The 20,075-nt window shown below is 50.6% G+C and overlaps 1 protein-coding gene across 3 annotated transcripts in view; it reads right to left on the bottom strand.

The window, feature by feature from the left end:
* C2CD2 (C2 calcium dependent domain containing 2) overlaps nt 1–10,725 on the bottom strand; it is a 62,816-nt gene extending 52,091 nt beyond the window's left edge. Inside the window, exon 1 of one of the 3 annotated variants that reach the window (XM_070466807.1) lies at nt 9,917–10,722. In XM_070466807.1, the coding sequence (XP_070322908.1) occupies nt 9,917–10,189 (273 nt within the window). In that variant the 5' untranslated portion in view covers nt 10,190–10,722. Of the gene's footprint in view, nt 1–9,916 lie in introns of all 3 variants that reach the window. The other 2 variants (XM_020875085.2, XM_070466808.1) reach the window with 2 other exon arrangements.
* Between the last annotated feature and the right edge of the window lie 9,350 nt (nt 10,726–20,075).

Raw genomic sequence — 20,075 nt, forward strand, 5'->3', positions numbered from 1 at the left:
ACGTTCTTCTAACCTCATCTTGTCTTAGCGACATTAATCTCACCTCTACAAACCATCAGGGGAGAATTAAATCTATTTTTCGAGAGTGATGAAGTCATGGCTTGGGGGCTGCTCTGCGGATGTTCTCCATGACCAGAGCTTGTTTTGGTGTGACCTGCTGGCCAGTGGCTTGGGAGTGACATCACCCTGTGTGCCAGGCCACCTGGCCAAAAGAGCAGCCCCAGCACAGAGCGCAGTGCTAGGTGGGAGACCGACCCCTCGCAGGAGTCGTTAGAGCTGCTGGACCACCACCAACTCTGTGTGACCCCATGGACTACAGCCCACCAGACTCCTCTGTCCACGGGATTCTCCAGGCGAGAATACTGGAGTGGGTTGCATTTCCTCCTCCAGGGGATCTTCCCCACCCAGGGCTAGAACCCATGCCTCTTGTGTCTCCTGCATTGCAGGCGGATTCTTTATCACTGCACCACCTGGGAAGCCCCACAGCTGCTGGGACTGCACGTGAAACAATGTACCTTCTACACCAGCCTGAAGAGACCACATAGACTTAAGCAGCCTGGATGTCATCTCCTGCCCCCGCCCATCAGGAGGTGCCATCTACACCCTCTTACCCATGGCACCTTCTGAATGAAAACCCTGTAGATGTTCTGCTAGGAAAGTTAACGTCAAGAGGCAGGCTCACAAAGAAAATATACGATTCAGTTAAATAAGGACCCAAAAGTCCCTCTTCCCTTTCTGATTGATCCTGGAGCTTCAGAGAGCCCAGCCTGGGTGCAGCAAAGTCCCTGCCTCTCTGCACTCTGTCCATGGGCAGGCAGCCTCATTCCAGACTCAACCCCACTCAGACCAAAGAAAGACTTTACATCTAAGAGGAAAAGCAACAGGCAGGAATTGCAAGGAGAGCAACTGAGAAAGAAACACAAGATACAAGCTCTCCTGGACATTAATTCACACTACAGAACCTCTGTGGGCTTCCCAGGTAGCACAGTGATAAAAATCTGCCTGCAGTGCAGGAGATGGGAGAGATGTGGGTTTGATCCCTCTGTCGGGAAGATCCCCTGGAGTAGGAAATGGAAACCCACTCTAGTATTCTTCCCTGGATAATCCCATAGACAGAGGAGCCTGGTGGGTTACAGTCCATAGGGTCACAAAGAGTCAGAAACAACTGAAGTGACTTAGCATGCATGCATGTACAGAACCTCAATGATTCCAAGTATGTGGTATCAGCACATGAACACAGAGATGACCAGTGGGGCTAACACAGGGCATCCAGAATAGACCCCAACATGTATGGAAAAGGTCAGTGACAAGAGTGACATCCCAAATCACTGGCTAAAGATGGAGTTTTGAAAAATCTGCATGTGGGAGGAGCCCCAGATAGGACACAAACGTAACTACGCAAGTAAAGAACACAACTGCCAGAAGGGGCAGGAAACAGACTGAACCTGAGAAACTGTGGAAAACAGGATCTTGGCTGCACATAAACGCGAGAATCTAGCCAGGAAATGTGTTTCTCACGGGGGTATAGGTCAGCAATTCAAAAAGTACGTTATATGTCCACTGGAGTTGACCAAATAAGTATGTTACAGACAGTGAGTCCTAGATGCCTCGCTCTTGGAGGAGGAAGTTAGAGATAAGGAAAGGGGAAGATGAAAATGAACTCTGTGCCATTGACCTGGAAACTGGGGTATCAGTATTTGTTGTTCAGTGGCTCAGTCATGTCCAACTTCTTGTGACCCCATGGACTGCAGCACGCCAGGCTTCCCTGTCCTTCATCATCTCCCAGAGTTTGTTCACACTCATGTCCATTAAGTCGGTGATGCCATCCAACCATCTCGTCCTCTGTTGCCCCCTTCTCCTCCCACCTTCAATCCTTCCCAGGATCAAGGTCTTTTCCAATGAGCTGGCTCTTCGCATCAGGTGGCCAAAGTATTGGAGCTTCAGCATCAGTTCTTCCAAAGAATACTCAGGGTTGATTTCCTTTAGGATTGACTGGTTTGATCCCCTTGCCATCCAAGGAACTTTCAACTGTCTTTCCCAGCACCACAATTTGAAAGCATCAATTCTTTGGTGCTCAGTCTTCTTTATGGTCCAACTCTCAACACATACATGACTACTGGAAAACCCATAGCTTTGATTATATGGACCTTTGTCAGCAAGGTGATATCTCTGCTTTTTAACACACTGTCTAGATCTGTCATAGCTTTCCTTCCAAGGAGCAAGTGTCTTTTAATTTCATGGCTGCAGTCATCATCTGCAGTGATTTTGGAGCCCAAGAAAATAAAAATCTGTCACTGTTTCCATTTTTCCCCCATCTATTTGCCATGAAGTGATGGGACAAGATGCCATGATCTTAGTTTTTTGAATGTTGAGTTTTAAACCAGGATACTTGGAGTGGTTTGCCATTCCTTTCTCCAGCAGTATGAAAAGGGGTATCAGCATGGCGTGGTTTTGAAGATAAAGGCAGAGAGACATATTACATGAATATGCTGCCATCCACACATATCTTTCCTAGGTCTGTTCACTAAGAGGGTCTAGAAGCAATGCGACCCAGTAGTAATAAGCACCCTTGATGCCCAAATCTTGTATTCTAAATAATTCTTTAGTAAAAGGAATCAGAGGTACTTGGAGAAGTGGTTGAATCCAGGGCCAGAAAAGAAGAAAATACAAGATGAGTCTAGAGCAAACATCTTTCAGTTCCATCAAGGAAGTGCTAATGTATATATATAACTGATGGAAGAACACAAAAGAACTTCTAATGGCCAAAACAAGAACAGTTTAAACAACAAAACAAATAGTGATGGCACTGGATTATAGGTGCTCCCCAAGTGGCACAGTGGAAAAGGGTCTGCCTGCCAATGCAGGAGAGGCAACCGACGCAAGAGACAACGTTTCCATCCCTGGGTTGGGAAGATTCCCTGGAGTAGGCATCAGCATTCCACACCAGTATTCTTGCCGGGAAAATTCTATGGACAGAGGAGCCTGGCAGGCTACAGCTCCTGGGGTTGCAAAGAGTTGGACACGACGGAACACATGCACACTGGACTGTAACCCACAGAATAAAAGAAATATCCGTGTAATATACTGATGTAAATACTCAATAAAATGTATAGATAGAAGTGGCAGCTCTCTCTTGCAACAGAATTCCAATGAATAAATGCAGAAGGAAAGAGAGAAAAAGAGAAAATCATCATTAGGCAAACTCCACAGAGGTGTTGCAGACTAGATACATGGATGCCAAAATCAGCGTGCAAAAGTTTAAGGAGTAACAGGATTTGTGCAGTCTCAGAGTATCTCCCCAAGATATTTATTAACTATAGGGAGAAAGGATATGGGAGACATAAGATGTAAGAAGAGAAATGGGTGGAAATCACCTTAACACAGGGATCAAGGCCAAGTCCCCACTGGTAAGCCATGCTGACATCATAAACCCATGAAACAGTATACTCAAAGGGACACATCCCTTCTGTGGCTTGTGGGACTGCAGTCCAATTGTGCAAAACACCGAACTGAGGGATATTTGGCAAAACAGCAATCAATACTCTTCAGAGTTGTCAAGGTCATGAAAAATACAAGGGAAGACAGGGAAACTCTTACAGGCTGCTGGAGACAAACACAAAGCAACAACCCAGTGCTATGCAGGACCTGAACGGGACCCTGGAACAAGAAAAGGACACCGGTGGAAAACAGGTGAAGTCAAGTAGGGTCTTCTGTTTAGTTAAAAAGTTTTGTTAATTTCTTATATTGTTACAATGCGATTATCACTGTACCATGACATATAGTAACATTGTGCCAACGTTAATTTTTTATACTAGAATAACATTAATATCATTGCACTATGAACTGGCGCTGTGGTAAAGAATCCACCTATCAATGCAGCAGACAAGGTTTGATCCCTGATCTGGGAAGACCCCACAGGCCTCAAAGCAACTAAGCCTGTGTGCTACAGCCTGTACCAGAGCCCGGGAACCTCAACTACTGACCCTGTACTGCAACTACTGAAGCCCGTGCGCCCAGAGCCCATGCACTGCAACGAGAGGGTAGTCCCGGCTCTCTGCAACTAGAGAAAAGTCCAGTCCAGCACAGCCAAAAATAAAAATAAATTTAAAATTTTAAATTATAGTAACACTGTACCAATGTTAATTTTTTATACCATTATAATGTTAATATCATTATACTATGAATTATAGTAATATTGTACCAATGTTAAGTTCTTATACTGTTGCAATTTTAATGTTGTACTATGAACTATATTAATACTGTACCAATGTTAATTTCTTATACTGTTACAATGTTAATATCATTGCACTGTGAATTACAGTAACATTGTACCATTGCCTGGAGAATCCCAGGGACGGGGGAGCCTGGTGGTCTGCCATCTATGGGGTCGCACAGAGTCGGACATGACTGAAGCAACTTAGCAGCAGCAGTACCAATGTAATTTCTTGTTTCTGATTATTGTGTCCTGTATGGTTATGTAGGCTGGATAAGGAAAGGATAGAGACTCTGAATTGTTTTTACAACTTTTCTCTAAATCTAAAAGCAGTAAAAAAAATTTCAAGTTTTTTTTAAGGGGATGTTACAAGAAAGCAGCCCATCTTATTGACTCCATTGGCTAAAGATCTCATCTCATCTGGACTCATCTCAGGCTGTTTCCCAGACTGAACCCAAAGTTATCCTCTTCCAGAGATGAAGCACAAGAGAGGTCAGGGCTTGCCCAAGGTCACACAGCCCCAGAGCTGCCTTCCATCCTGAGCAGAGAACACACAGCTCTTCCAAGCAGCTCAAGAGGTCCCCTCCCTCCTCAACAACCCAGGGGGGCTGGCGGGAGTGGAAGTTAGCTTTGGCTGCATTTTAGTTGACATTAACAGTACACCCACTCTTCCTTCCCCTGAATTCCCGTCTTGCTGAGAGAATGGGTGAACGCAAAGAACAACCTGAACTGGCACCTCTTCCTTGTTTCTACTGACAATCTGCAGAGTCATCAGTGATCCTCCTTTAGGTTGATGCTTTAGAAGTGAAAAGACAAAGCACATTAAACCGCTTGTTTGGCCCAGGCTTGGCCATCTCCCAAGCTGGGGAGGCCTGAGTCCAGACGGGCTGATGCACATCACCGCAGCTTCTCCCCTTCGGTGACAAGTTTCTAACAGGGGCTGTTACTCATGCCCTGAGACAGCTGAGCACTCGGTGCCGGGTGGGCCGTGCCTGGAGGGACAGAGTTCTGGCCTCCCTCACAATCCTGAGAGCTGATGAGGGCACCAGTGACCACACAGCGCTGCTGGGGTGGGAGAGGGACAGCCTTCACCAAAAAATGGGGAGGAGGCATTTTTGTTCTGAGACCTGAAATATTGCTGTTGTTTTTTTTCAGTCGCTCATTCACGTCCGACTCTTTGCAACCCCATGGACTGCAGCACACCAGACTCCCCTGTCCTTCAATGTGTCCCAGAGTCGGCTCAAATCCAAGTCCACAGAGTCGGCCACGCTATCCAACCATCTCATCCTCTGTCACCCCCTTCTCTTATTGTTTTCCGTCTTCCCCAGCACCAGGGTCTTTTTCAGTGAATCGGTTCTTCACATCAGGTGGCCAAAGTATCCGAGCTTCAGCTTCAGCATCAGTCCTTTCAATGAATATTCAGGGTTGATTTCCTTTAGGATTGACTGGTCTGATCTCCTTACAGTCCAAGGGACTTACAGTCCAAGGGACTCTCAAGAGTCTTCTCCAGCACCACAGTTCGAAAGCGTCAGGACAAAGGTTGAATAAGTGTTGGGGACAGAAGGAATGCTCTGTGGGAAGACCCCACACAGGAAAGAATCCTGAATGTTTGAGCAACAGAAAGGAGAGTAATTTGAGGGTCAGGTGGAGAGTGACTTGACTCAAGGTCACCTTCCCATTCTTACCAGCTGACCTCTTACACTGTGGCCACCATCGTGCTCAGGGACCTTGAATTTCTGTGAGCAGCACTTGAAGGAAGCTCATTACAGAACAAGAAACCTCCAAATCCTGTCACTTTATTTACTCCTTAAATTGCTGCAGCTCATATACAAGTCAGAGCTATTAATACCATGGTTAAAGTTCACACGGCATCTTTTTTTTTTTTTTTTTTTTTTTATGAAGACCACAAATTGTCCTACAGTCTTGGTCATCTACATTTAGAACATTCCTCTGAAAAGAATCCTGGAGCAAAGGACTACAGAAACAAACAGCTCCATGACCCTGCCTGCCAGGGCCTGGGCCTACTCCAGCAGCCCATTCCCAGGACAGGTCCAGAGCATGGGGCTTGCTCTCAGACTGCCGCTCCCCGCATGTAGTCCCAACAGCATCAGCCTTGGGAGGGAGGCTCTGTCCAGCCCGTGGGTAGGGGTCTCAGGACCATGGGCTCTGGCTTTCAGAGCTGGTGACCCGCTGTGGAAAGAGCAGCCCCAGAGGCAGCGGTGGGTGTCAAGGGTGTGGAGTGCTGCTGGGGTGATGTCACCCCAAACCACTTTGTAAATATTCACGCAAATGCAAAGGGAAAACCTCCAGTGTTGCCCTCAGATAACAGGGCATTGGTTCCTAGGTTAGTGACTGAGCCAATCCTGGGATCTTCCTGTTCTCATGGGCCGAGCTGCGATGAGAGCAGCCGATGTCAGGTGTTTGCAATGCCAGCGTGGAGAGGTGTTGTTGGATGGGGGGACTTTGATTGAATGAATGCTGGTTGGCTTATGGACAGCGTGTGTGTCCAGCAGCTTCTCTCTAGTGAAGAGCTACCTTCGGGAACTTGTGAAACATACAGTAGGCTCCCTGTACCCCCACTGACTCCCTGAGTCTGAAGTGGGGGAGGCGGCAGGCATGTGTATTCTTTCAAAGGTCTCTAGGCAATTTGCCAGTGTTCCCCAAATACCAGGCATGTGCTGCCAGAGCAGCCGCGCTCTCCTCATCTGTCTCTCCAACTCAGCATCCTGTCTGATCATAAGGAGTGAGGGTCAAAACCCTGTAGGACCCCCTGATACAAGGAACCTGTCCTGCCTCAGTCATTGGTCATCCAGGGTCAAAGGAGACTCCACAAGTTACTAACCATCTTTAGCTCCCTAGAGACAGGAGCCCCATTGTTAGGGATGATGTGTTAAACAATCGTACCCTTTGATCCTTTCTTGCTGGAGCTCAACTGAAGGAAATATTTGAGTCTCAAAGTCAAATTTGCTGCCCATGGGGGACCATGGACCCCTGCAGATGTAGATGAACCATGAAGACCCCTGGCCCTGGGTCTAGCTCAACACTGGCAAGTCTCTCCAGTTCACAGTCCTCTGTCTCTCCTTTTGGAGAAAGAAGAGGTGCTGCCAAAATGTTTTAGGGTCCCATGCATTCCTAAGATATGAGCTGGGGTAAAATAGGATGAGAGGAGCTGCTCCACTCAGGAGAGAACTCCATCTCGCACAGAAGATGCTAGAGATGACTGAGTTTCTGCCAATCCCCCAGTGACAGGAGTGGTCTTCTCTTGGGCCAGGGCAAACAGACAACAGCACAGGGTGGAGGCAGGAGGGGGCCGCTAAGCTGGCTCGCTGCGACCAGTGCGGACTTGGAGTTGTCAACCCTAATCGGGGATTAGTGGGAATCGAGCTGCTGAAGGGAGGACACAGGGAGAGTCCCGCAGGGCTGGCTGCCGGGTCAGGACACCCACTAAGAAAACACCAGGGCCTGCTCACCCACACTGTCCTTAGTGCTGCAATCGGCATGGCCCAGGACAGGGGAGGGGGCGTGCCAAGGCTGTAGTAGGAGTTACCCAGATCTTATCAGCCTGCTGAGCCTTCCATCTGAATTCAAATCAAGCAACACATCCAGGTACCAGGGAGAGCAGCTTGACACACACACACCACACTTACACACACACTGAGCCACCTGATTCCACACTCAGACCCAACTGCTGTCAGAGAAGACTTAGAGTTGCCTTGAGCTTATACTCAGCACATCATTGCCCCTTCCAGGCAGGAGTTCTGGAAAAACTAGTGTCTAAGATTCTGCAGAGCGTGGTGAATAGCAGAGGACAGGCAAATAAGCCAAACCTCCCCCAACTCCAGCCCCCAGCCGAGGTCTCCACCCACACAGATGCAAGGGCGCAGGAAGAAAGGTCTTCATCCGAAAACTCCAGGTATTTTCTCCAGTTATTGGAAGGGCTCCCCACAAATTCCAGGGCAGAGATCTCCTCCTCTCTCAGCCCTCCAGGCACACAAGTAATCTGGAAGCTTCGAATCAAGGCAATTGCAGGTTCTGAGCCAATCAGGAAATGTCAGGGAGCCAGGCAGAATGGTTTAAGCAGGACTGTCCCAGACTTACAGGAGGGAGGGTTGTGCCTCTGCCTGACTCTCAAGGGCCCCAGGGTGACAACAGGACCCTACAGATCAGCTCAGAAAAGGCTGAGAAGCAGAAGCAGTGGCCCACATCACACCCCCATCTCTTCCAGCTGAGATAAGACTCACCCGCTCACAACTTTAGCCTGCAGTGTACTCAGCCCCGGAACCCAGGCCCAGGACACCCGGTCAACCAGGGGTCAATGACAGCAGCTTCGTGGGGAAACAAATTTGTGTTTGCTTGTCCAGGTGAGGTCATGGGGCTTCTGGGCTCCCACCAGAAATGGGGTGGTTCCTCTGAAGCTGTCCAGTTCTGGCAGTGGGGGCACAGACTCCAGGCACCAGGGTAGACGGAAGTCAAATGACCTTGAAGGCTTTTTTTCATCCAAAAGCCATGGTTATTTTTTCCCAGGGCTCAGAACGTGGTCTTTTGTTGGATTTATGCTCATTCGCACTCAAAGCGTTTCTGTTTTTTAAGTCCATGGCTACATGAGTCAAGGCCATGGCACAAGGACCAGACAGAGGGCTCACCATGGAGTATTCTGAAGGCTGACAGTCTAGACACACAGCATTTGCTGTTTCCAAAGCAAAAGGCCATGGGCTTCTCCACTGGGTGCCCAAGCAGGTGGAGGAGCATGAACACCTGGGAGTAAGAAGGACTGGCAAAGACTTATGCCCAGACCCACCAGGCCTTCATTCCTCCTGTGGACTATTTAGAAACAGCAGACACCAGGAGCGCATCATTAAACCAAGATGCCTTAAAAGTAACAATAAGCCACCCAGTCATTAACTAGACCAGGAACACAACCACAGGTGCCCGAGGCAGCAGAGTTCAGACTAAGCCCCTGAGTTTTCAGGAAGCTTCATTTCAAGGCAATCACAGGTTCTGAGCCAATCAGGAAATGTCAGGGAGCCAGGCAGAATGGTTTAAGGAGGACTATCCCAACCAGCAGGTAGCTGGGTTCAAATCCCAGCTCTGCCACCCATGGGCAGGGTAACCTTAGGCAGGCTACTTAACCTCTACAGGCCTCAGTTTCCCCCGCCTCTAAAAGGCTGAGGACGCCTTTGCTCCAGGAACTGTGAGGATTCAGAGACGATCATGTGTACCTGAAGCCCCCAACACACGTCTGGCCAGTGCCTGGCCCTCAATGGTCACTAATTGTAATAGGTGCAAACCTTCGGGTAATACATTCTGGGTAAAATTCAGCTCCGTAGATGGAAGCATATTTGGTTCAGAGTGATTCATAAATCAGGTGCAAAAGCAGTCCAGTGTCCAGGCGAATACGGGAAACCACCTGGGACGCCAGCCAGGAAGGGCAGGTAAGAGCCAGAGGGGAAGCGGCCCCTGGACAAATCCCTCCAACAGCCAGGCTGTCCCTCTGGCACGCTTCACGTCAGGTTAATAAAACCTAATCACTCCTCCATTCCCCATCGAGGGTCCTCCGTCTCCATGGTCTTTCTAACTTTCAAGGATGCTCTGCCCCTTGAAGCAGTCAAGGGCTGTGGCCAGGCTCCGGGGAAGAAGAGCCTGAAGACACCCCGCGATCACAGCGCCCGACCCCGCAGCACGGCCGCCCTCACAGAAACTCACCCCCTTCCGTTTGGCCTCTTCGTTCAGGGCGGTCACCCAGGCAGCCTGCCACTGGCTCCTCCAGCTGTTCAGAGTCAGGATCCAGGCGAGCAGCGCATCCGACTCTGGGCGCTGGCCGTCGCCAGGCTCCGCCGCCCGCCTCCGGGAGCGGGGTCGCGCCCTGGCCAGCGCCCACTGCGCCAGGTACAGGCCCACCGTGCCCAGGGCCACGACGAAGAGAGCCACCAAGACCAGCCACTGGACCTCATCGAGCCAGGAGCCCAGGCGGGACATGGTGATGGCGCATACCCGGCACGCCTCGCCCCAACTTCCCAGGCAGCCCCCGGCCGGGCGCACAGCCCGCGGGCGGCAAGCTCAGGACATCAGCTCGCCGCCGGCCGGGACTCGCGGGGGGCGGGAAGGGGGCGCGGCGGGTGGATCAGGGCAGCTGGCGGTGCGGGCCCCGGGCGCCGAGAGGCCGGGTGGACGGGGTGAACGAGAGGAAAAGACGGCCGGGGCGCGACTGCCACGGTCCAGGACTGCGCCTCCAACCCCGCGCACCTGGCAGATAGAGACGCGGCGGCCTGCGTTACCGACTCGGGCGTCTGGGCTGTTCCCGGGCCGCGGCCGGCCGCGCTTCCTCCTGCGTGCGCCGCCCCAGGCGTCCCGCCCGCGGCCCAGTGGCGGCCGGAGAAGGCTTGGGCCGCGGGGCGGGGGAGGGGGCGCGGCCTGCGGGGCGGGGCCGGGCCGGGGTCGGGGCGGGGCCTGTGCCTCCCTTGTGCCTGGGTCTTCGCGTCCGTCCCCGCCCACGCCGGCCGCCCGCCCGCCCTCTTAAAGGCCCGGCGTCCGGCTGGGCTGTCGGCCCCGCCCCCGCCGCGGCCTCGGGCCCGGCCAGCCACGTGCGCGCGCCGCCCGCCCCCTTCGGGGCCTCTCCAGCGCGGCGGCGGCGCGGCGTCTTTCGGACCTGACCTGTCCCCAGCGTGGCGACGCGAAAGCGCGGGACTTTCCAATTAGCCCGACGCCGAGGCTGCAGTGGGGCGGTCTGGCTGGACTTCCATGAGCGTCTGTGCACACGTGTGTGCACGCGTATGTGTGTGTGTTCCTATGTGTGTGCGTGCGTATGGAAGGGTGATTTCTAGGGTTGCCGTCTGCCCGCCAGCAGAACACTGAATCTGGTTTTCACATCCTTGGAAAGTCCCTGGAAACCCACCATTCGCACCCTGAAGTCTGGACCCTCCCTTGCAGAGCTGCCGTGATATCTCCCAGGAGCGTCAGGAAGAAGGCTCATTAAGAAGTTTGTGCGCATGGAAGCGTGTGACACCTCCTGGCGCCCCTCGCCTCGCAGAATCAGCCCCCATCATTAGGAAATGCCTCAAAGGCACTAGCCTGAGAATCTCAAAGTTCTAATGACAAACCTGAACCGTAAGATAGTGATTTGCTTGTCCTTCTGCAGCTATATGAAGAGGATTTGACCTTGAATTGGGTTGACTGAACCTGGGCACAGAAGTGCCTCTCTGGCTGGGTCTGATGGTGCCAACCAGGGTCTGCCTGTCTGATACCATCAGTGTGGGTCCTGGCCCCACCACTGCAGCAGAGGGTCCTCATTGATTCCTCCCCAACCCCTCCTTTCCAACATGGCTCAGGGAGAGGTTGCTAAGACAGACTAGTGTCTGGCCAATGGACATTAAGATCTAGATCTGGCTGGAAGGTTGGTGGCATTTATTGGCAACGATTATGCACAAATCATGGAAACAGTAGAGCAAAGAGAACCACAGACAGATGCTCTGACAGATCTGCCCTGGATGCCAAATATTAGAGACTAGGCTGAGGTGCCGGCTGGAAAGGGTGATCTTGGTGTAATGGTATTTGAAAAGTGTGTGTGCAAAGGCCCTGAGGCCTGCATGTGGCTCAGTAACCCAAGGCATAGGATGTGAGTGGGATGGTGTGAGGGTTGCAGGGGCATAGGAGGTGGGGCAGAGGCTGCACCTGGAGCACCCGAGTTATGGATAATAGATTGTGCCACAGACAAGGAGAAGCAACAACCTGTCTTAAGCAGAGTAGAAAAATTGAATTTTACAAAGATCACACCTAGCAACACATGGGACTAGATTGGAAGAAAGTGGCAGAGGGCAGAGAGACCAACTAGAAGGGGATCCCAAGGGTCCACAAGAAGGGTTTAACACAGGCCTGGTGCATGGCATGGGGGAGAATGGGCCGCCACAGAAGAGGACATTTCTGGCTTAGAGAGTGGAGGCAAGGAGATGAGGGTGGATGAGGTTTTTTGGTTTTTTATTTTTAATTTTACTAAAGTATAAACTTCCTAGGTGGCTCAGTGGCAAAGAACCCACCTACCAATGCAGGAGACACAGGAGACCTGAGTTTTATCCCTGGGTAGGGAAGATCCCCTGGAGGAGGAAACGGCAACCCACTCCAGTATTCGTGCCTGGAGAATCCCATGGTCAGAGGGGCCTGGTGGGCTACAGTCCATGGGATTGTGAAGAGTCTGACATGACTTAGCAACTCAACAACAAAATTGAAGGATAGGTGATCTGCAAGGTTGTGTTAATGTCTGCTGTATAGCAAAGTGACTCAGATCTATATATACATTCTTTTTCCTACCCTTTTCCATTGCAGTGTTTCAGGACCATGACTATAGATCCCTGTGCTATATAGTTGAACCTTGTTGTCTATAGAGTGAGTTTGATGTGGTGAGAGCATCCAAGGAGTTTACACTCAAGGGCCTGATTTTCTTTGAGCATGAAGTCACTCAGTCATGTCCGACTCTTTGTGACCCCATGGACTATAGCCTGCCAGGCAGGGGTTTTCCAGGCAAGAATACTGGAGTGGGTTGCCATTTCCTTCTCCAGGAGATCTTCCCCACCCAGGGATCGAACCCAGGCCTCCCAAACTGCAGGCAGACTCTTTCCCATCTGAGCCATCAGAGAAGCCCCTTTCCTTGAGAAGGAGGTGGGAATTGGGAGGTAGGTGGACTGGGAGCCCGAGTGGGAGACAGGACTGGAAGCTGGCAGGTAGGGGAATTCATCAAATGGCCCAGGTGAGCAGGAGCCAGGGAGAACCAGCCCTTCCATGGTAGACCTGATATCAGGCCTGACCTTCTGAAGGCGGAAATGCTGTGATCCAATCAGTTTCCAGCAAGTTATCAATCCCTTAAACCGTAGCTCACCCCTCAGCCCCCACACCGGGAAGGGTTGAGAAGAATTGCTTTGCTTTTCTCAGAAATCTCTTCTTATTTGGCAGAAATGTCTAATTACTTTCTGATCTGTAGCCAGACCTATGCAGCTGAATAATCCAAGTCAGGCTGGCCCCCTTGCCAGAATACCTGGGACAGCTGGGTACCGCGGGCTGTCCGTCTCCCTGTTCCGTGGTGAGTACAGGTGTGCACCTGTGCCTGGCTGGGTGGCGGGGAGGGGAGGGCCGTCCCCACCCCGTGTGACTGGTGGGACCAGTCTCATTCCTCTGCCGCTGTATCTCTGGGGCACGCTACCTCCACTGGCTCATTTAGAGGCTTCTCACACGCTGTGAACTAACAACCACCCCGGTTTGGAATTCGTCACATGCTCTAAGTTTTTTCAAAGGGAAGATAAACATATAAATATTGAATTGCTTCTGTGTAGAAGCAAAGTGAAGGAAAAGGAGGGAAGTCACGGGCTCACGGGAACACACAGCTGGCCAAAATGTGCAATAGGAACTAAAACTCCTCTTGTAAGCCGAGGAAAAAAGAGCAGACTCCCTTCACTTCTGCTCTGTCACCTGGTCCTGTCCGTCCAGGGTGTGGAGGATACTGGACGGCTCAGTCTGCAGGGAGAGCAGCATTCCCTTGATGTGTGATGACAGTCCTCAACCCCATAGCCCTTCAACCCAAGGGGCCAGGCCATAGCTCTACCCAGGACGGAACTTTGTTGTCACCCCCTAAAAACCTCCTGATGGGACCGTAACTGCAGCAGTGGCTTGCTGCTGCTAACCCCACCTCAAAGGAAACCACTGTGCTTTGAATCCTCCGAGCCCCGGAACTGAGCTTCTGTGAGCAGGTGGGGTGGGGGTCTAGGGGTCTGGGTGCAGGGGAGGGGCTCATGGGTGCTTGCTGGCTGTTGTCCCCAAGTGGGTAGGCCCAAGGAAAACCATCTACACCTCCACCGACTGGGCCGCCAGAGGCATCCACCTGCCTGGAGTTCTCCAGGAAGGCCTGACTCTGAACCTTGGCCCATGTGGGCCCCAGAGCAGCAGAGAGGAAACGGCAGACACTGTGTTTGGAATGCCTCCTCAGACAATGCTCTGCAGTAACCGGCTGTGAGCCTGCACACGAGAAGCGGAGGAGAGGCTTCGCTGTCCCACTGGGTGGCTCATCTGTGTTTCCATGCTGCTGTTCTAATGTCTCCCTCTACCAAGCCCAGGAGGCTCTGTGAGGATGATGTTACTTTTTAAAATAGTATGTCTAGTGTCATAGATGTTTCATAACTACATACAAAGTTATTAACACTGGAAAGTACTCCTTACCATTGAACCAGATATTCTTATGGTCTTTTAAAAACACTTAACAAAAAAGTGGGATTAAGTACTTACTAAAAATGTCACTAAATTTCCGCCTAATTATCTTAAGTTTCCAGAAGAGGAAAGGGACAAATATAGTAAGCTTCTAGTTTGTCTCTGATTTGGTGTGGACACTTCTCCTTCACCCTGTAGCACTTTGCTTGAGGGTGATGATGACAATGGCTTGAAGTATCAATTTGTGCTCTCACTGCCCGATGGACGGACGGATGCACTGACGGAGGGACAGCCTGAGCCCCAGTGGGGCTGTGATGGGCCACTTGGAAATGCAAACATGCAACTTCTTCCTCTGTGTTTGACAGAAGACATTCCGAGAATTCCTTCTTAGCGAAATGCTTTTAAGACTTGGCTCTGTGCCCTCAGCTGTGGGGGTCTGCGGGGACATTTGACCCCATCTCCTTGGCTGCATTGGCAGGACTTAGTCATTTCCACAGTCGGAGGTTGGGGGCTGGGGGCCGTTTCCTGTTGTGCTTAAGGCAGGGGGTGGGGGTGGGCAGGGAGGCAGGGAGCCTGCGCCTGGTGGCATTAGAGGCCCCGGATCCTCCTGCTGGTAATTTTCATGGTTTTGTGATGCCATCCCTGGGAGAAAGGCTGCATCTCTGCATAACTGCCTCAATCCCAAGTACCAGCATCAGGAGGGCCGTGAGAAAATGCCTGAGGCCGACGATCAGACCACACACAGGTCATCCCTGGCTGCGTGAGATGGAGATCCCGTCTGTCCTGCGTGCCCCGTCCCGGAGGCCACCACTGCACCTGGGGGTGGGCCCCACAGAGGCACCTGGTGGGTGGGTGACTGCAGGTGCCCACAGCGGGCACAGCTGGGTGCTGGCAACATTGAGGAGTCCCTGCCCTGGAAGGACTCACTTAATTTTCATGGCACTGTGACAGATGTCGCCGTCCCGTGTTAAAGGTGCGGAAGCTGAGTTCAGAGAGGCTGGGTCACTGGCCCAAGGCCACACAGTGAGAAAATGGCTGAGCCGGAGTCGGCCCCCAGGTGGTGTCGACCCCCAAGCCTGTGTTCTTTCCGTTAACTATCATAAAGTAAACACATTCTGCTAAAAATAGAAACCTGCTCAAAGCTGGAAATGAAGGGGTCCCCTGAAGATCCGTCTAAAGAAGATGAATTGCCTTTTGTGTTCCGAAGTCCAGGAGAGGCAGGCTCCTTCAGGCCCAGAGGGGAAGGAAGCTCATTCAGGGCCCATTTGTACAGGAGGGGCTTGTGTGCCGCTTCTGCGGGGCCCCAAGCCCGCTCCTGGGAAGATCGCGGGGCGGTCAGACAGCTCTCCTGCAGGCGCGCAGTGAGGAGCTCAGAGCCCCACCCCTGCCCCCCTGCAGGGCACCCAGGCCGGCCACCTCTCCCCCAGAGCCAGCAGTCACCAGGATGTGCCCTCATTCCCCGCCAGTGGCCGCTGAGGAGCCTGAGTCACTGGCGTGGCAGGGCCAGAGGCAGGGCCTGGCAGCCTGCTGCAGGCCGGCCAGCCAGCCGGGAGCCTGCCTGGGCCACCCGATGACACAGCTCCTGTGCAAGCACCCACAGTGGGTGGCGGGGGCTGGGGGGGGCGGGGGGGGGGGCGGCAGAGGAATGGAATCCCGCCTGGCCAGGTGGCTAGGTTCAGCCTCCCGTGTGACTGCCCGACAGCAAGGGGGCTGGGCAAGCTTGCTGGCACCCGAGGCTAGGATCTACCATATGAGTAAATATTTGAGCTCGTGTGTTTTCATACTGTGAAACTGCCCGGAGGAGGCAGTTGCCTGCACCCTATGCTCTCAGAAGAATGCGGCCCCGCACCTGTCCACTGGTGTCTGAAGTCACGCTGTCGGAGAGTCGGATGTGTCCCCCAGATAGAGGTCAGGTTGGTAGGGTGGCCGTGGCAGCCTGGCAGAAGTGCACACTGAGGAAGAGAGAGAGGAAGATGCTGAAGACAGATGTCGCCCCTCCCTCACCTCGTTGGGACTTTGCTTGGCTACATCGGAGGCTCCAAGGGAGGCCGCTGTGTGGCCACCCTGGGACCTTCTTGCTGGATGCAGACTCCTGGGCACGGAGGGGCACAGCCCCTTCTTTCTCAGAACCCTTGGGGTCTGCCTCCCCACCGACCTGACCATTCCCGGTGCTGACTTCAGAATAACACGGATTTGATGCGGGGGATGGTGCAGCCGCACAAGGTGCAAACTGGAGGGAGGGCCGTACTTAGCCCACCTGCAGCCTCAGAAAGCTTCTCCCGTCCCCCATCGAGGTACATGCTGTATAATTAATATTTTGCTTTTATTCTGGTCCCCGATCTTCCTTTGTGCTATGTATTTTTCTGAAAAGGCCTTGCTGGGCACAAGGTTAGAATCAACTAAATATCTGGAGGAATATTCAGTCTCTTTGAGAGTTAAAATAAAGTATTATTAAAGTGTTTTAAAAACAACCCAAAAACACCTTAAAAAAAAGAACCAAAGACACCTGTTTACCTACAGAGAATGAATGTAGTAATTACAAATGGTTATCATCTATTGCTTTCCTGGTGGCTCAGTGGTAAAGAACATGCCTGCAAATGCAGGAGATTTAGGAGACTCAGGTTTTGGTTCCTGGGTTGGGAAGATCCCCTGGAGGAGGAAAGGGCAACCCACTCCCAGTATTCCTGCCTGGAAGATTCCATGGACAGAGGAGCCTGGTGGTCTACAGTCCATGAGGTTGCCAAGAGTTGGACACAGCTGAGGGGCTGGACACAATCATCTACTGCAGTGGCAAGTGGAGCAGTCCAGTAAGACAGAGGGAACAATTTCGCTGGTCTGGAAAAGTCTGGAGTCTGGAAACAACTGATCTAGTGCTTAAAAGAGGGAAACATGAATGCCTTCTGTTTGCCTAGCACACTGCAGTGATTCCCACAACAGGTAGCTCAGCAGGGACCACGTGGCTTGAGTGGATCTAGCCCCGGAATCCGGGTGCTTTCTGTGGGACCCTTTCTGCTGCACCTGTGTCCCATCCCTTTACAACTGAAGGGTGATTCTTCACAACGACTTATCACAGTCTCATTTTTCACTGACTGTGATGGAGTTGTCATCTCCCCAAGCCACTCGAGTGGGAAGTTCGACTGTACCTGTGAACACCTGAGGTCATCACACCTGAGGTCATCACGTGCATCTCCTGGTGCATCATTTCTAGCAGAATCACCTTCTAGAAAGTCTGCCAGCTCCCTCTCAGGGGCCCCGTTGAGCCCAGAGACCAGGGAGCCAGCAGACCATGGGAGAGGGACACCCCTGTGCCTCTAGCTTCCCTCCCTGCCCAAACAGGCCTGGCTGTCCTTGAGTTAAGGGGGGTCACAGAGATGAAGCAGAAACTCCAGCGTGGGAAGCAACTGAGCTCTCACTCTCCAGGCTCTTCCCCAGGTGACAGGAAGAAGGTAGCTGATGATCCCAGTGGGAGAAAAAGGTCCCGCCTTGGCCTCACCCTTTCTGTTTGTGCAAACCTAATAATCCTGCCTGGAGTCTGTTAGTGGTACTGCAATTCCTGATTATTCAATATTATTATTGAACATCAATAATAGTATTGAATAATATTCAATATATATTGTTTTTTAAATATTTCTTTAATTTTTAAAAATTTTATATTGGAGTATAGCTAATTAGGCGCATCCCAGGTGGGGCAGTGGTAAAGAATCCATCTGCCAATGCTGGAGATGCAGGTGTGATCCCTGGGTCAGGAAGATATGGCAACCAGCTCCAGTATTCTTGCCTGGAAAATTCCATGGACAGAGGAGCTTGGTGGGCTGCGGCCCATGGGCTTGAAAAGAGTCAGACACAATAGTGCCACCACCCACAGCTGATTAACAATGTTGGGATAGTTTCAGGTGGCCAGCAAAGTGACTCAGCCATACATGTATCCATTCTCCCGCAAACACCCCTCCCATCCAGGTGGCCACGTGACATTGAGCAGATTTCTCTGTGCTGTACAGCAGGACCTTGTTTGCCATCCATTTTATTTTATTTTTTTGAATGTTACTCAGCCGTGAAAAGAATGAAATAGTGCCATTTGCAGCAATGTGGATAGATTTAGGGATTACCATACTAAGTGAAGTAAGCCAGAAAGAGACAAATATAACATGACATCATTAACATGTGGAATCTAAAATATGACACAAATGAACCTATCTGCAAAACATAAACAGACTCACAGACATACAGAACAGGCTTGTGCTTGCTATGGAGGAGAGGAGGGTGGGGAGGAATGTATTGGAAATTTGGGATTAGCAGATGCAAACTAGTATATGTATAGGATGGATAAACAACAAGGTCCTACTGTTTCATACAGAAAACTGTATTCAATGTCCATATTTCATTATGAAAAAGAATATGACAAAGTATATATATATACACACACACACACATATAACTGAATCACTTTACTGTACAGCAGAAATTAACACAACCCTATAAATAAACTATATTCAGTACATTGTTTAAAAATTTAAAAATTAAAACCATGCTAAAAAGTCATCCATTTTAAATATAACAGTGAGAACATGTCCATCCAAACTCCTTAACTATCCCTTCCCCCGTCTTTTCCGCCTGGTAACCATAATTTCATTCTCTGTGAGTCTGTTTCTGTTTTGTAAGTAAGTTCATTTTTGTTGTTGTTGTTTGTTTGTTTTAGCTTTAAAGTTTTTATTTTGTATTGGGGTATAGCCAGTTAACAGTGTTGTGATAGTTTCAGGTGAATAGCAGAGACCCAGGCATACATATGCATGCATCCATTGTCCCCCAATGCCCCCTCCCATCCAGGCTGCCACATAGCATTGAGCAGAGTTCCCTGTGCCGTACAATAGGTCTTTGTTGGTTATCCATTTTAAATACGGCAGTGTGTACATGACCTTCCCAAAGGCCCTAACTATCCCTTCCCCCTGGCAACCACAAGTTCATTTTCTAAGTCTATGAGTCTCTTTCTGTTTTGTAAGTAAGTTCATTTGTATCACTTCTTTTTAGATTCCACATATATGGGATGTCATATGACATCTCTCTTTCTCTGTCTGACTCTAGGTCCATCCATTTGCTGGAAATGACATTATTTCATTCTTTTCAGGCTGAGTAGTATTCCATTGTGTATATATACCACATTTTTTTTTATCCATTGCTCTGTTGATGGATGTTTAGGTTGCCTCTTGCAAACAACACTGCAATGAACATTGGCGTGATGTACCCTTTTGGACCATGTTTTTCTCTGGGAATATGCCCAGGAGTGGGATTGTAGGGTCATATGTTAGCTCTATTTTCAGTTTTTGAGGAACCTCCACACTGTTCTCCATAGTGGCTGTACAGTTTACATTCCCACCAACAGTGTAGGAGGGTTTCCTTCTCTCCATACCTTCTCCAGCATTTGTTTCTGGATTTTTTGACTGGTGTGAGGTAATATATCACTGTAGTTTTGACTTGCATTTCTTTAATAATAAGTGATGTTGAACATCTTTTCATGTGCTTCTTGGCCATCTGTATGTCTTCTTTGGAGAATGTCTGTTTAGGTCTTTTGCTCATTTTGGATTGGGTTGTTTGTTTGGATGCTATTAAGCTTCATGGACTATTTGTAAAATTTGAAGACTAATCCCTTGTGGGTCATATCATTTGCAAATATTTTTTTCCA

This window comes from Odocoileus virginianus, chromosome 4, assembly GCF_023699985.2.
Source record: "Odocoileus virginianus isolate 20LAN1187 ecotype Illinois chromosome 4, Ovbor_1.2, whole genome shotgun sequence".
Lineage (NCBI taxonomy): Eukaryota > Metazoa > Chordata > Mammalia > Artiodactyla > Cervidae > Odocoileus > Odocoileus virginianus.